Genomic DNA, 16,419 nt, shown 5'->3' on the forward strand with positions numbered 1-16,419 from the left:
GATGCGACGACACAGGGAGATACTACTACGACATATCAGAGAGCAAGAGGATGGGACCACCGCACCACAAGGTACCGAGGTAGGCCAAGTGCAGAGACAGGTCACAGATTTTTATGCATTTGACTCGGCCCCAGGGCACTCTGGTATAGAGGAGGAGGAGCTAGTCGACATGAGAGATATATGGATCAGTGGAGGTAGCCGACACAGCACTGCCAGACAAGGGGCACAGAGACCGTACACGGTGCGACAGGTTACCAGAGCACACACGATCGAGGTTCGACCTATTTCAGCTCTCCTTAAGGGAGATCGAACGAGGCGAGACATCACTCTTGACATAGCCCATCAGATCCAGAGATCCAAGAGACCACGTCCTCCACCACCACGGGAGACATCCCGATAGATGCGGATACGTGAACTCTTTGCATCTCATCAGAGAGCCATCATGGAGCCTGGATACGTAGGGCCGGTCCATGTACTAGTATAGCATTTTAGTACTCAGCAAGGGCCTTAGTGAGCTCTTTGCCCCAACCCAGTGATCTGTATGAGTTACTTGATTCCGTACTTTGTCCCATAGGCCCGTGAGGCCTCCCGTGGACGTTAATATATCTTTCTTTCTTTCTTTCTTTCTTTCACACACACACACACTCTCTCTCTCTCTCTAAATCAAACTGGGAATCCAATTAATCATCATTGCAGCCAAAACAAAAGGAAGACCATTAGCAATCTTGTATTGAACATGGTTGTAAGACACGTTAAGACACGACACATTAGACACGCTTCAGACACGAGTGTCTAAAGTGTCTTAAAGATAAGACACGTAAGACACGTCATTGTGGTTATAATAATAAATATTTAATTAATATATGTATAAGTATACAAATGTACAACTTGCTAGCATAGCTAGCTGCTAGATTCTAGAAGTACAATAAGCTACACTTAAATAATGCAAGAAGAAACAATGCACTTGTACAATGTAGTTAAGAGTCAAGACTTGTCACTCAAGTCTTAAAAGTTAAAGTTAAGACTCATGGCTGAAGAGCTCGCAAGTTTTGAGTACTTAAAGGTTTAAACTAATAATTGAATCTTGTCACATGTGACATGAATGAAAACTGTATAATTGAAAGGAAGCTTTCGACTCTCAAGACTCAAATCTCTAAAGATGCATCCTAATCTGAATCTATGAGGTCACTGCCACCGCTAGATCCAAAGTCACCATCAATTATAGCATGGCTAAGTCAAACTCAATGTGTGTTGTTACTCCCCACCCACCCAAAAAAAAAAAAAAAACACAAGAGTGTCTTAAGGTGTCTTAAGGTAAGACACGTGTCTCAAGTGTCTTATCATAAGACACGAGTGTCTTAACAACCATATTGAAAACTAAAGAAAAAGAAGTTACACCGAAAGGAGAAGACATATTAAAGAAAGTAATTATACAACGAAAAGGAAAGAAAGAAGAGCCAATGAATGAACTAAAGTTCAAAACAATATAAGCCAGAAAGAAGTTCTGTTATTTAAGCAGAATCCTAAGCTAGACATATGCCAGATTACAAGTGTGCACATCTTCATGTATTGCCAACAATTTACCTTAAGACACATTACCATTCCTACATTTGGTACATAACTGTTAGGCATGCAAAACAGCTACAAAGCAATACCAAACAAAGCAGCACCATGTGATCACGTAGGTAGTTTTAATAAAAAGGTTTACCGCATTGACAACAATATCAGTTAACTGATCTGCAAGAGCTTCATAAACCTGTCAGAACAAAACCAAATAGCATCAAGATAAAATTTATTTACAATAGAGAATGTCTCCTACAATTTCACAAAAAAACTAGCAATAAGAACAGCTATACTGCCATGCATGTCATCCACATATCATGGAATGCTTACCTATGCACACCATTGATGATAAACTTTAGGGCCATTAAGCATTCTGCAAAGCTATAATCAGAATCCAAAAGCTTCAGATATAAATACATTGCAAAAAACACACAAAGGCAGAGAACACTTTAGACAAGTCTTCGATCTATTTTTGCCCCATCAATAGTGGTAAGGCAGATAGCAAACTTAGAAGGGCGCTCCATTCTTGGAAACATGCCCCATCTTAAGTGCATCTGGCAGTCCTCCACTACCTTAGGCTCTCTAGAGCCCACCAAGATGGCTACCTCTATCTCATCTAGCGTCGTCCGACCCTGCATATGCCTCAAAGCACTGAGACGCTCCTCCGACTGTGAAGGCAATCAGGTCCAACTCCCCATCGTCCAAGGTGGCCTGTTATCCCAGTGTATCCTCCTCCCTGATGTGAGCATCTAAGGGCACTCTATGAAGACATGCTGATTGGTTTTCATCCTTTAGTGTCCGCACATCACATGCAGCCATTACACGTATGCAGGGTCTTGTCCCAAACTTAAATGGGAGAGGCTGTCGTGATGCAGCCGCTTATTCTTGTTATTTTTTTGGGCAACCTTTCAATTCATAGGACTGTCATTCCATCCCTTGTTAGGACAACCAGATCTAGGTAATGAGTACTAGTGTTAGTATAGTCTATATGGCCATAAATTGGTTGGTGGATGCACCGTCTATAGTCACATTTTGCTGTCAATAGACAGCCTAGAGTCACCTCAGCTGTTAGAACGTTTCTCTTGGAGCTTGTAAGAAGTGAGAAGTGACCTCACTTTTAGGTCTACCATCAGCAGTGGGTCAATGCCCCACATGTGAACCCCCATATGAGAGACAACTGGGCTCGACACCTTCAAATCCTTGGTAACGTTTGGTATGGAGAGTGGTGTTCTCGAAGGAGAGCCACGGGGAGACTCACTAACGAAACTATGTGTAGGCTACCAGATGGGCAAGCATGTGCTCCACCTTTGACCCACAATAGCTGCCATGTGGGCAGCAACAAGGCTGCCTTAGAGCAGCAATTTATTCTGCCATGTGGGGAGCAAATCAGATACAGGTCTGGCTGCCGCATAGGCAGCAATAGCCCACCCATTGGGCTGGAAGGCAGGCCCAAGAAGAGCTTATAAAAGGCATGGAGCCCTCAACGAAGACCCAGTCATGGCAAGAGAAGCCACCTAGGGTTTAGGTAGAGAAAAGGCCAAGTCAGCCAATATTTTGGACAGCTACAGCTTGGGAGCAGGTCGGAACTAGGACAAGGGTCACCCCATATACAGGAATCGGCCAGTCTAAACAGTTGCAGGAGAGCAATTGGGGGTGGGGCGTGGGGGGATTTGGACACAGTCCTCCCTCTATAAATAGGGATTGCATAGCGAGAAGGGAAATCTGGTCACTCTACTAAATTTGTTTATAAGGACATTACATATAGCAAGGATCACTGATTCCTCTCAAGTTTTCTCTTTAACAACAAGTCAAGCATAGAGTGATGCCCCAAAGCCTTCCATGATCATTCTGACAACAGGTTGACAGCGTATTTGTGGACTTATATTTCTATAACCGTAAGAAATGCTCTCATAGTAGAGGGATATTAGTTTGGAAACATTCGAAGTTAGGGTAATATATGAAAATCTATTTGGACTCTTCACTCTTAAATTGCAAATATTTCAAGAAAACAAAACTTTTAAATGCTGATAGGTTACCCATAAAACCAAATGGACTGTCCAACTACACGATGCTTTAAAAAGCCTTATGGCCTTTGCCATGAAAAGAAACATATGCACCATTTCATAGCATGATGCGCCCACAGGGTAGCTTGAAGCTTCTCCTGTAAGTAGAGACTTGCCTTTGTTCTCAAAGTCGTTCTGGCTACCATTTTCAATATCTCCTTATCTGGGTAGTCCCCCATCACTACTGGAGTTTTAAATTTCTCCAAAAAGTCTAATGTAGCTTTTTTTGCAATTTCAAATCCATCAGCAAGCACTCGTGGATGCATCCCTGCAAAGTCAACACCCTAGTTATTATAGACAACTGAAATAGGAGTTCTGGAATCATAGAAAGTATTCCATCTAGAAGCATTTAATGATTTTTCAAGGTAGAAGCACATCTAACATACATCATACACACCGTATATGTTTTGTAATCTGTACATAAAAGATATATCGATGAATTGTAGAGGATGGACTCTCCCCTTCTTCATGCACTCCTGAAACATTGTATCCACTACTCTCCACCTTGCTTTCTAGGTGATCATTGATGCAGGAATGATGCCCCCTTCCATTTCCGGTGGATGGATTTGCCCCAGCCAACAGGGAGACAAAACCACATTCGTTAATGGTGGCAGATTACAGTTCTTCACACTAGCGCAAAAGATCTTGGCTAAAATCAAGAGCCTCCACAGCTCCCTATTGGGATCTAGGGGTCACCTATCCACCTACAAGCCCCCATAGAAAGAAAGAAAGAAAGAAAGTTTATTAAAGTCAAAGGGTCTATGAGACTAAAAGAAACTGATTTAATGAGCCGAAGGGCGGATCCACTAAGCCTGCATCTGTTAGAAAATGGAAATCCCACCAGAGGGTATCCCGCAGCGGAAGACAGATAGATAGCCCAGGAATTACATGTGGAAGTGTTTCACTATGGAATCAAGCTTCGTCAACATGTGTGTATTTCACAACCATTCATGTGTGCAGACTAGCAAATAGACTATGCTCAAAGACAATATAGAAGCAACTCATATATTTCCGTCTGTCCACAGACCGGCCCCTACTATATGCCTGGCACCTCTAGATCTCTGAGCCTATGTGCTCCACTATGTAGACTCTCTGTCCAAAGGATCTCTTCCACGTTGCTGTCCGGAAACTCAGCCTAGGTGGGAGGGCAAAAGTGAAATGAGAGTGCTAATGTGCTGTAGACTAGGCTGCTGTAGGGGATGATACAAAAATGAGGGAGGGCTCCTTTAGGTTTTAGGGCAGAACTCCCTCCACAGGGCAAACTCCCTCCACAGACTGTGTCTGTGAATCCATAGACTGGCTAAGCCTGCAAATCCAGAGACTGGCTGAGTCTGTAAACCACAGAGTGACTGGGGAGGCCTGTAAATAGGCCCTTGCTGCTCTGGGACTTTGCTGCTGCTATCCTATCCTGGAGCCAGCCCCGTGGCTGCTGTGTGACTGCCCTGTAGACAGCCATGTCCATGGGCTTAGATAGCCATTATACAGTATAGATAAGTCCCATAATTATAAATGTACTCAGTCTGGGACAAGTACTATAAAAGGTCCAACCGCAGGCTTCATCTTTAAGGAGAATTGACTTGTGTTATCTCCTACTATCCATAATGACTAATCAGAAAAACGTGTGTTATTCCCTACTATCCAGCTTGTGTTATCCCTAACCATCAATAATGACTAGTCAGAAAAACTGTGAAATTTTATCATCGAAAGCATAGATATATTACAGAAAAGCAAGAGTTAAGAGCAGACGCTGAACCTTCACCAATGTAGCGCTCAGACTGCTTCATTAGCTCGCCAATAAAAAGAACAGTGGAAGTTGTCCCATCACCACTAATGTCATCTTGTGCCACAGCAGTCCGGGCAATCATTATCGCCGTAGGATTTTGAATTTGCTGCATGCAGTAAGAACTCAACTCTCAAAATACCAAAAAATGGTCATTCACATATCAACCTAAAATGAGCCACAACACATGCAAAACGATAGTTTAAGAAGTGTATGCTCTTTACTGCAAATTGACATCTCCTTGGCCAGTCATATGAGAGAATGCAAGTTACCCTGAATTTGAACTTGCACTTGGATATTGCACAGTTGAGCTTCTGATCATTCAAACTTCTTTTACACACGCAATAACAATAAAAGAAAAAGTCTCCTGTTCACAAACCCATTAGCCAGACTCTAGACCTTACAAGACCAAAACTCCGCCAAATGAAGTTTGGTGTCATAATGATAAAAGTTGTCAGACAGAGTTGGACAAGCTGTGATCATGTTATATTACTACCTTTTAGACACGCCTGTATGCATGAATGTGTACTGATATGTAAGCTGGCTTACCAACAAATCTGTTAAACCACAACCCATTCTCTAAAGACTGCAGATTCAGCATGCCCATATCGAATCTCCAGACCTCTAGGTAACGGGAGAACCATAATCGACTTTCCACAAATTGGTTTTTAAGCATGACCTTACTTCATCAAATTTCAAGACCGGTAGCTAGGAGGCAACTCTATCAAATACACCTATGCGTGCATATCTTACACAGCCTACAACAATGTCATGCCACTAATAAGGCCGTTCTCACAAAAGAATGAGAGTTCCAGACAATTATAGTACAAGAATGGAATGATCTAGACAACCGAACATATCAAAATCTCCATCACTGCCCCCAAAAAAAGACCAGAATCTCTACCACTGCAAAAAAGAGGCCTAGGCAACACATGCCAGAGGTTGTGCCCAAAAAATATTGCATACCATTTCTTTGAGAAGAGTGTTTCCATCCTTCGTCAACTTTATATCTCCAGAACCTCCAACTAACCTGCAACCCGTTAATATCAAAATACACAAAATTAGCCAAACGGACGGGGGAGGGACATCAAGCTTCAATGTGTGTGTTCCTTCTGCCTCTCTTTGAGAGCCAACAGCATACTTCTAAAGATCTACAAATTTCTCGCTGTCTGTTAATCAAATTTTGAAGCCTGCTAGGAACTTTCGAGCATTTCACCTTGGTATTTGGCATCAAAGCCCACCCTTGAAAAGTAGTAAATCAACGCAGACAGAAGCCACCATTATATAATGTGACAATTTTGGGCACTTCTACGAAATCTTTAATGCGCTAAATGCGCTAAAGGCATCCACGAAATTATACACTATGTTCAAAGATGCAAATTTCTACCAGAGTTTCATGACAGCACTTAAACCCCATTGAGCAAGACAAATGTCAATGATGCAAAGATAAAATGTTGAGCATAGCTTTCAATAGTACCTCCAATGCAATGTGAGCTCATTAAGGCAAGAATAAATGAGTAGATCATGCTCTCGAGTCTCAATCAACCCAGCTATGTGAGCAGATTGCTAGAACCTCTGTATATACCTTCATAAGACTTGAATATATCCAATCTTGCCAGAACTTCCATTATTTGTCGAGGTTTTTTGAGTGCCACCCTCGCCAAAAGAGAAATGAAAACTGAATGGCCAAAATAAAGTAGAAGACAACAAATCGGAAGTTCCAAGAATTGGTACCTCACCTGGGAATTTTCCAGACCTGGGCTTAGCAAAGCTCTTGAGGTGATGCTTAAAAGTTTCATTGAGGAGAGGTGAGTAGATTGCAATGTGACAATGGGCCTTTCTTCATAAAAGGATCGGGTTCTCAATATCTTTTTGGATGAACCACCCTGTAGTCTTAAGTGCCTGTGGGATCTGAAAATTCTGTCCATCATTCGATTGAAAGTAGCCGGTGCATTGGTAGGTCCAAAAGGCATCACCAGAAACTCATAAAGTCCAAAAGTAGTCCGAAAAGCTGTCTTGTGGACATCTTGGGGCTGAATCCTTATCTGATGATATCCGCTTTTTAAATCAATGCGGCTGAAAATAGACTCCTTTCAATCTGTCCAAAATATCGTCTATGCGAGGGATTGGAAACCGGTTCTTGACTGTCATTTTATTAAGAGCTCTATAATCCACACACATGCGATAAGAGCCATCCTTCTTTTGAACTAAGAGCACTAGAGAACAGAAGGGGGAAGAACTGGGCCTGATAAGTCCCTTTGAGAGCAAATCATGTACTTGTGCCATAATTTCTTCAGTCTGGGCTGCACTCACACGGGAAGGCGGCCGATTTGGAGGCTCACTTCCTAGAAGGAGCTCTATGACATGATCTTCAAGCCGTTCTGGAGGAAGCTCTCTTCGTGAAGAATCTGAAAAGCAATCTTTGAAAGATTCTAAAAACTGAATTTTTTCTTTTTCCAATGGACTTATTTCCACTTGGGGTCACCCTCTTTTTCTTTAACAAAAACCATGTACGCAGAAATTGCAGATTTTATTGACTTGGCAATGGAAATATTTGATACAACTGGAATGGTCTCGCCTTTTCCTTTTGCCAAGATTTTGTGTTGCTTTTTCCGATGCTCAAGTTCTTGCTTTAAAATCAAGAACCACCTCCTTTCTATAGAACCATGGCATACCCAAAATGGCATCATAATGCTTGAGAGGTGAAACATAAAACTCCTCATGGTCCACATAATCTTGTACATGAATCCTAAGTTTTCCAATCAAAGGTGTAACTTTGACTGGACTCTTTTTCTTTAACAAAAACTATGTACGCAGAAATTGCAGATTTTATTGACTTGGCAATGGAAATATTTGATACAACTGGAATGGTCTCGCCTTTTCCTTTTGCCAAGATTTTGTGTTGCTTTTTCCGATGCTCAGAACTTAGAGTTCTTGCTTTAAAATCAAGAACCACCTCCTTTCTATGGAACCATGGCATACCCAAAATTGCATCATAATGCTTGAGAGGTGAAACATAAAACTCCTCATGGTCCACATAATCCTGTACATGAATCCTAAGTTTTCCAATCAAAGGTGTAACTTTGACTGGATCCCCTTTGAAGACATGCTCTGCATCCAAAGATAATCCCAATTCTTCTGTTTTAATTCCTAGCCTCAAAGCTAGATCTTCTGAGATAAAATTATCGGTAGCTCCTGGATCAAAAAGAATCAAGGCATTCTGATCTCTTACTTTACCCCATGCGAGGCAAAGCTCTCTGTTTTCTGGTTCCGTGGTTCTTCCCAACATATCTGGGATTCCTCCCGCCACGGGCTTTGGCGGTTCTTTTGGCGTTTTCTGCTCCCTTGGACCCGCAGTCCAATGGGGGCACTGGGCAGCCACATGCCCTAGTGTTCCACAACCAAAACACTTACCTTCCTTTCAAAAGGTCGCAATTTGCTCTAGATTAAACTTTGACTTTCCTTTGAAGGGCTTGAATGGACCCCTCCGCTTCTGAGGCTGAAATATTTTTTAATCTTGACTTGGTGGTACAACCCTCACACCCTTTCCTTTTTCTGCCATAGTCTAAAGAAGATCTTCCCTTAGCAGTTCAACCACTGAAGCTGAATGCATCAAATCTCGGAGCTTTGTCTTCTTTGGATCAATGCTTACTTGAGTCCGTATGTTGGGAAGCAATCCCCGATACTTCCGAAGCTTTGTCTTTTCTGAAATTTCTTTGAAGGGCGTGATTTGAAGATAGGCTGTCCAAAACTTTTGATTATATGTGTCAGTGGCTGCCATGCACACACTTTCCCATGCTGTATGAACGTCGTCATAGAAATTCTTAGGCAAGAATTGTTCATAGAACTGCTTCTTGAATTCTTTCCAAGTCTTTGGAGATTCTTCCGCAACAAGAAGAGCTCCTCACCAAGCACTGGCACTATTTGTCAATTAAAGACTCACAATCTTTAACTTGGACTTCTCGCGATAGTGCCGCGATTTTGAAGGCTATGTCAAACTGACGGATGAACTGCAAAGCTTTCTCGGTGGCTCCATACTTTCCATCAAAAGTACTGAACTTGACAGACTTCATCCTTCCTTGAAATCCTTACCTCGAGATCTAGATGTTCTTCTGCGCTTAGGACGGGAGCATCCTACGGATTTAGAAGAAGATGAAAAAGAGGAAGAAGAAGAAGATGAAGAAGAACTAGAAGAAGATGGGCTTGAACTGAGAGTTCTCCTTCCATGCTTTCAACTTCGTCTCTCGTGTGGCTTCAGACTCCTCCCTCGTTTTCTTGAAGTTTGACGCTTCTGGCGTGATGCAGGACTCCGTGAATTCTCCCTAGAGAAAGGAGAATGCTTAGAAGTCTCTTTCGTTGAAGAAGTATGAGAAAGTTCTTTGTCTCCCTTTACTTTTCGTGGCTTTGACCCTAGATAGGACATCATCTCCACGAATAATTGCTGAAATCGAGGTTTCTCCTTAAGAATCTGAAACTCCTTGATCTTTTCTTTCATGAATCCTTCACTAAGATCGTCCTCAGGTCCCTTAGATTGCTTCTTGAAAGCTGAATCGGGCCTCTTGGAAGCTGAACTCCCTTGCTCCGAAACCATGACTTCTTGTTCTGACACAACTAATTGCAGAGCTCCACTCCTCTTTGAGGTAGTAAATGCGTACGGGTGAAGACGGGAGCCGGCCCCATGCGCGATGAAGGGTGGGAGTGGCTTTTAGTTGTATGGTGCAACCAATTGTCCGGGGAATCGCGACCAGAAATACGCAAATACAGCAAGGGGCTGCGAATCTCTGAGCTTGCAAGCTTCTTGAAATACGCAGATACAGCAAGGGCCTGCGAATCTCTGAGCCTGCAAGCTTCTTGGATCGTGGTCATCAAAGAGAGCAACCAACCTTGGCTCTATAGAAGAAATTGCAATTTGCTCCTGCACTAGAATCTGTAACCGGAAAAGCATGGGAACTTTGAAGAGCTTGTTGAAACGTGATTGCTGACAAGTAGAGTAGCTGGGAGATGAGGGAGAGAAGCAAGAACACAGCACTAGGGGCAAGAAAGAAGGACTAGCCCCCCCGAAGGTCTTTATTGCAATAGAAAATAGTCTTTGTACAACTGGCTCTTCACAAGAGCATGAACTGAGTACAAAACTAAATGATTTTGAGCTCTTTGGCTCTTCTTTTATAAACTTGGCCTAGCAAAAAGCTAAACCTACTTTTTGAAAGCTATTTCTAGCTTTAGTGCTTTTTAAAAGCTATTTTATGCTTTTGTTCTTCCTAAAAGCTACTTTTATACAAAAACCAAGCTTTCTAGCTTTTTCTTTTGCTTTTAGGGCTTTTCTTGAAAATTGCAGTGCTTTTTCTGCTTGTCTACCTAGCTGAGGCCCTCCTCCATATAAGCGCCCACTTTCTAGATGCTTTTTGCCTTTGGTAGGACCAGCTTTTTGCACTTTTCCCCTAATTCTAGGGCTTCTTTGCACTTTCCTTGGTCCTACACATTGCCAACACTTTCAAATACCTCGGGGGGTGCTCCAGTAGCCCGGATATATTGCTCCTCAGTAATCAACCCATCATTATACCCAAGAAATAACCCTGCTGGGATTGAATTCTATTCCAAATGCTTGCATGAAACTTGGAAATTGTTACTAGCAACCCGTGTGGGGTCACACAACTTCCCTGACTGCTTAAAGTATCACTGGACCACTGATGTGCCCAACCAATGGGTGAAAGCATAAATGAACAACCTGCAATCTCGAAACTTGCACTCAAACTGGAGGCATCCACTGTAAGTCCCCCCTACCAACAAAGTCCCTCCAAGTCAACTCACAACCAAGGAGCAGGGTCAAGCAGGAACAAACAGCTTATCCTAGTCAAACCAGGGGCATCCAACTAGCTCACGAGCTTGGACAACCCACTTTACCTATACATCCAGCATACCTTGCCGTACAACCCTGTACATAGCCGTCCGTACCATGCAGTCCGTACGCAGCTTTTGGACCCGTACAACCTTGGAGTCCCATTACCAGCCATATATACCTTGATTACCATACATGTTGTATGTGATCTGCCGACCGTACAGCCTTCATCCATACAAGATTTCGTACCCAACGATTCGTACATTGCCTCCCTACCGAAATCCATACGGCGAGCACTCCGCATGAGTCATGAGCTCTGTGACGTGCATCCCCATCGTCGACCAGCAGCCTTGTGAAATTCCTCAAATTCTTCCACAAGCAACCTTGAGAATTCCATCAAGGCATGGGAAATGCCACGTGGGCCACGTGGCACCCCCCTCTTCATTTGCCCTCATTGCCTCCTCTAGTGGGGCAATTTTAAGGGGCCCAACTTAAGAACCTTAGGGCCCTTTTGCCCCCTCTTTGGACCAATTCACTAATTCACCCCCAAGGCACCAATCCCTAGGTGTATTTTGCACACCCACATCCCATGGCCCTGCCCCTTAGTTTTCCAGGGTCCTGTCCACATGCAAGTTCAAACTCCGCCCTTGTGACGCTCCTACAAGACTATGATGTCATCCACGACACCAAGCAGGCTAGTAGCAAGGTTTGTGCAGGCACAACATGAGCAAGCAGTCAGTGGGTCAACAGCAGCAGTCACCTACAAACCCTTTACACTGAGTCTAGATCAGGTGGGCAGGCAGTATAGTGGTCATTTCTGATTCCAGGTCAGCCAGCCAGCAGCAGGGAGGACCCAAGCCTATGAGAAGGCCACCCCTACTTCATTCTAGACCATCAGCAGCAGTAGCATTCAGCTCCATCAACAAAGCAAACAACCCCCCAACCCTCTCGTAGGCATCAGCAGGGAATAGTCCATCACTCTCCACTCCCACCGTTAGCTGCAAGCCGCATCCTTTCAATATTCCAGAAGATCAGTCTCCCTTGTCTATAGTTATACTCATTTCAACCATGTGGCTTGTCTATCAGAAATGCTCTACGGGGGAGGCCGAGCAGGATATCATGAGCATGCTCCGTGATCATGACATCCGCCTGACTATCGTGGCTAGGCAAAAACATTAACAGCAGAACATAACCACACAGGCAACCATCCAGGCTGCTGCCTGGCATGTGACAGCAAACAGCAGCAAAATAGGCTCCGTGCAACAAAGGCCATGTGGCTGCCAGACAGGCAGTCCACAGCAAGCAGCAGTCCTCCAGGACTGCTATATCATCGCGACAGCAGGTAGGACAACAGCACAGCTTGCACATGTGCCAAATCAACAAGCTACCGCATGGCAACAGTCGGTGAGCCAGCAGCAGTAATCATCTTATAGACTGGATGACTGCTGTTTCAGGTTGGCCAGCAGCAAAGGGGGAGTTTATCGTTTCCTATTCTCGTGGAAAGTGGTTGACCACTGATTCAGGTTGACCAGCAGCAAAGGAGGGTCTTTTGCTTTCCTCCCCTCAGCCTTTTATTTTCTTTTTGGTTGTCAGGGCAGAGGCAGTGGGGCGGCAGGAGAGAAGGGGGGGAGCCGGCGGGGCGGGGCGGGGCTCTCATCTCAATTCACTATTAAAAGCCACAACCAATTCATTCTTGATGATCAACAGCAGCAGCATCCACCTCAATTCTCAGCAGTCCGAAGCCTAGGTATCAACAAGGAATTAGGGGAGAAGCATATGCCCCTCCCGACTCTACCATCATCCAAAAGGCCCAGCTTTCACCTTTCTTTGAAAACTCTTAACAGGTTCTCAAAACCACTTCGTAAAACCAAAGTGACTTTTCCAAAGGTTCCTTCCAAAAGGAGCAGACTGCTTTATCAACAATTGTCCTCATCTCAACCATTTCGCTTGGTCTGTCAGCAACACCCTATGGGGAGGGCCAGTTGCACCCAGTATTCAGCCATCGCACTCTAACTCACATGTATGCGTGCACATGTGAATTCTGTTGGAGGAGATGAAATTAGCTTGTATGTCTATTACTCTTGCACTCCTCAAAGGCATGAAAACCAATTGATAGATCACTAAGCAAGCCCAATTCTTTCCATGCAAAAAGAATCTAAAGACCCTAGAAGAAACTCATTGCTTCATAGGACTGTTTTCTCTTTATGGGCAATGCCAAGACGTAGGTTTGGACCAAGATATACCTTTATAAGACTAGAATATATCCCATCGTACAAAATTAGATTTTTTTAGATTTTGGACAAAGATCTTTGTAAGACAAGAATATATCCAATCGTAAAATTTTAGATTTTTTTTAGATGTTTTATATTTTGGAGAAAGACGTTCAAAAACCATATACCTAGATGAATCCAGGAACATTCCCAAACTCATCCTCTAAAAAGACAACATAGTGCAGTTTCAATCTCACGAGAGTCACTCATAAGATTGAAAACCATAAACTCCATCACGCATAGCAAGGACTAGCTACTACCCCACTGACATCATCAGTGCCCAACAGTGGGTGTAGACCATAGTATAAAAGTCTGCTCTCACACATACAAATCCACACACCCACACATACTTGAGCATCCATTTATACAAAGTCTTCGTACTGAGTTTCTGTCGGCACTTCGGAGGTGAAGGGCAAAATCAGCCATGACGAAGGCTAGCACTAAAGGACTTCATCAAAAAGTAGTCCAAATCTCTTCATTCAAGCTACAACTGCTTGTGAAGTCTAAACGATTTCATTTTAGTCTCTCCCAAACGAGCATCTAAATCTAAATCTAGCTGATAGGGCAACGCACCATTTAAGATAGAAAGAACTATCGCAATACCAACAGGCCGCAACTTGGACGAAAACTTCACAACGTGAAATTTGCATGTCCGCTAATACGGCAGAAGCATATACCTAGATGAATCCATGAACATTCCCAAACTCATCCTCTAAAAAGACAACATAGTGCAGTTTCAATCTCACAAGAGTCACTCATAAGATTGAAAACCATAAACTCCATCATGCATAGCAGGGACTGGCTACTATGACATCCCCACTGACATCATCAGCGCCCAACAGTGGGTGTAGACCATCGTATAAAAGTATGCTCTCACACATACAAATCCACACACCCACACATACTTGAGCATCCATTTATACAAAGTCTTCGTACTAAGTTTCTCTCGGCACTCCGGAGGTGAAGGGCAAACTCAGCCATGACGAAGGCTAGCACTAAAGGAGAAGGCTAATCAAAAAGTAGTCCAAATCTCTTCATTCAAGCTACAACTGCTTGTGAAGTCTAAACGATTTCATTTTAGTCTCTCCCAAACGAGCATCTAAATCTAACTGATAGGGCAACGCACCATTTAAGATAGAAAGAATTATCGCAATACCAGCAAGCCGCAACTTGGACGAAAACTTCACAAAGTGAAATTTGCATGTCCGCTAATACGGCAGAAGCATATACCTAGATGAATCCAGGAACATTCCCAAACTCATCCTCTAAAAAGACAACATAGTGCAGTTTCAATCTCACAAGAGTCACTCATAAGATTGAAAACCATAAACTCCATCACGCATAGCATGGACTACTATGACATCCCCACTGACGTCATCAGCGCCCAACAGTACGTGTAGACCATAGTATAAAAGTAGACCAAAGACGTTCAAAAACCATCATATTTAATTCACAAAGTGATGGGTAAAATGAGTTTGCAAAGGAAACTTTAGTAACCTTCTAAATCTAAGCCCAATAAGAAAATATTTCATGGGAGAAGTATTTGCTCATTTTGAAACTAAACTACCAAAATACATCCATACCACAAGGAAGTTTGTTAGCCTGGGGTCACTTTAATATAGTTTGGTCACAATTTTTAAGTTTGGGTAACATTGAGATCAAATGCATCGTACGATTCCACTAGCTTAACTCTCCCTTTACTAGACGAGCCCCATTCAGACAACAGGCCTAGGTCTTTCTAGATCCCCACCCAACGTACAATTGTGTCGAACAAGGACTCTTGCCATAACCATTAGCCTCTAACCGTGTCATCCCACATACACAGCTAGCTCTAGTGGGAGGGACATCCTATATAAGACATGGCCCATCTGTTCTAAAGTCCAAGAATTGGAGCAAATTGAAGGACCTCAAGAAAGCAGCTAGGGAAGAGCATCCATCGGCCCTAGAGCTAGAGGAAGAGACAATAATGCGTTGCGTTCTTTGATCTACGCTGTTTCAATCCAATTATGCATGCATTCAAGCAAGTGCTGGTTGCACAATTTGAAAAAAACCTTATTCCTACTGTCTATGACACCATCAAAGTCACAGCTTTATCTAAATTTCAACCCCGTGTCTCATAGAAAGCCACAGCTTTAATTAGATTCGAGCACCTTTAGAGCAAACATGCAGCGAATAGTTCCCGGCTATAAAAAAGCGCAAGAACCTGCTCTTTCTTATAAGCGTTGTGACAGCTCTCCTGGACGACAAACACTGGTCTAAAGGCCGCATAAGCAGCATGCCAACGACACATTACAAACTCGTCAACCGATCGAGGAGGTTGAAGAGGCCGTTATGACTTACATCTTGATGGTGCCTTTAGGGCCGAGGTTGGTTTTGAGGACGTCTTGCAAGCCTTTGGCGGCGTTGATGTTCATGGTGAGGGCAGCAGACTTGTTAAGGACCTCAGCGCTGGGATTGAGAACTCGAAGCGCCATGATTTTTTTTGTGATGGATGGATCGATCAGTGGAGGTTGCAAAGGAAGAAGAAGATGGCAGCGTAAAAACAGACTCGAATGTTCAAGTCTCGCAAAGAAATGCGGGAAAGAAAACCCTACTTTCGATTGAAAATTATTATTATTATTATTATTATTATAATAACATAAACCTACACAATATGAAAATAACATCAACCCTACATTGAATTCAAAAAAATCATAATAATATGGCAACACGAGTCACAGAAACTAGCACCACTGCGTGCCCCGCGCACTGCCCTCCAGTAAAATTAGAAAAAATTGGCTTTCCTACTCACATCTCTCGGAAGAGGATGACAAACTCTACTTTTCCAAGTTGAAATCACTTCAGGACGTCCACTTTAGACAGGTACTTCAAATGGCAAGTTTCTGGTTGCTATAGCCTACCCCTAGT

The 16,419-nt window shown here is 43.2% G+C and overlaps 1 protein-coding gene across 1 annotated transcript in view; it reads right to left on the reverse strand.

The window, feature by feature from the left end:
• Window positions 1–16,095, reverse strand: part of LOC147889309 (T-complex protein 1 subunit zeta 1) — a 47,988-nt gene extending 31,893 nt beyond the window's left edge. Inside the window, exons 1-5 of the mRNA XM_087391501.1 lie at window positions 15,853–16,095; window positions 6,373–6,436; window positions 5,380–5,515; window positions 3,743–3,894; window positions 1,709–1,756 (exon numbers count right to left, since the gene is read on the reverse strand). Coding sequence (XP_087247627.1) covers window positions 1,709–1,756; window positions 3,743–3,894; window positions 5,380–5,515; window positions 6,373–6,436; window positions 15,853–15,986 — 534 coding nt within the window. The 5' untranslated portion in view covers window positions 15,987–16,095. The remainder of the gene's footprint in view (window positions 1–1,708; window positions 1,757–3,742; window positions 3,895–5,379; window positions 5,516–6,372; window positions 6,437–15,852) is intronic.
• Between the last annotated feature and the right edge of the window lie 324 nt (window positions 16,096–16,419).

This window comes from Dipteris shenzhenensis, chromosome 20 (assembly GCF_047967505.1).
Source record: "Dipteris shenzhenensis isolate YYH24624 ecotype China chromosome 20, Dip_SZ_1.0, whole genome shotgun sequence".
Classification (NCBI taxonomy): Eukaryota; Viridiplantae; Streptophyta; class Polypodiopsida; order Gleicheniales; family Dipteridaceae; genus Dipteris; species Dipteris shenzhenensis.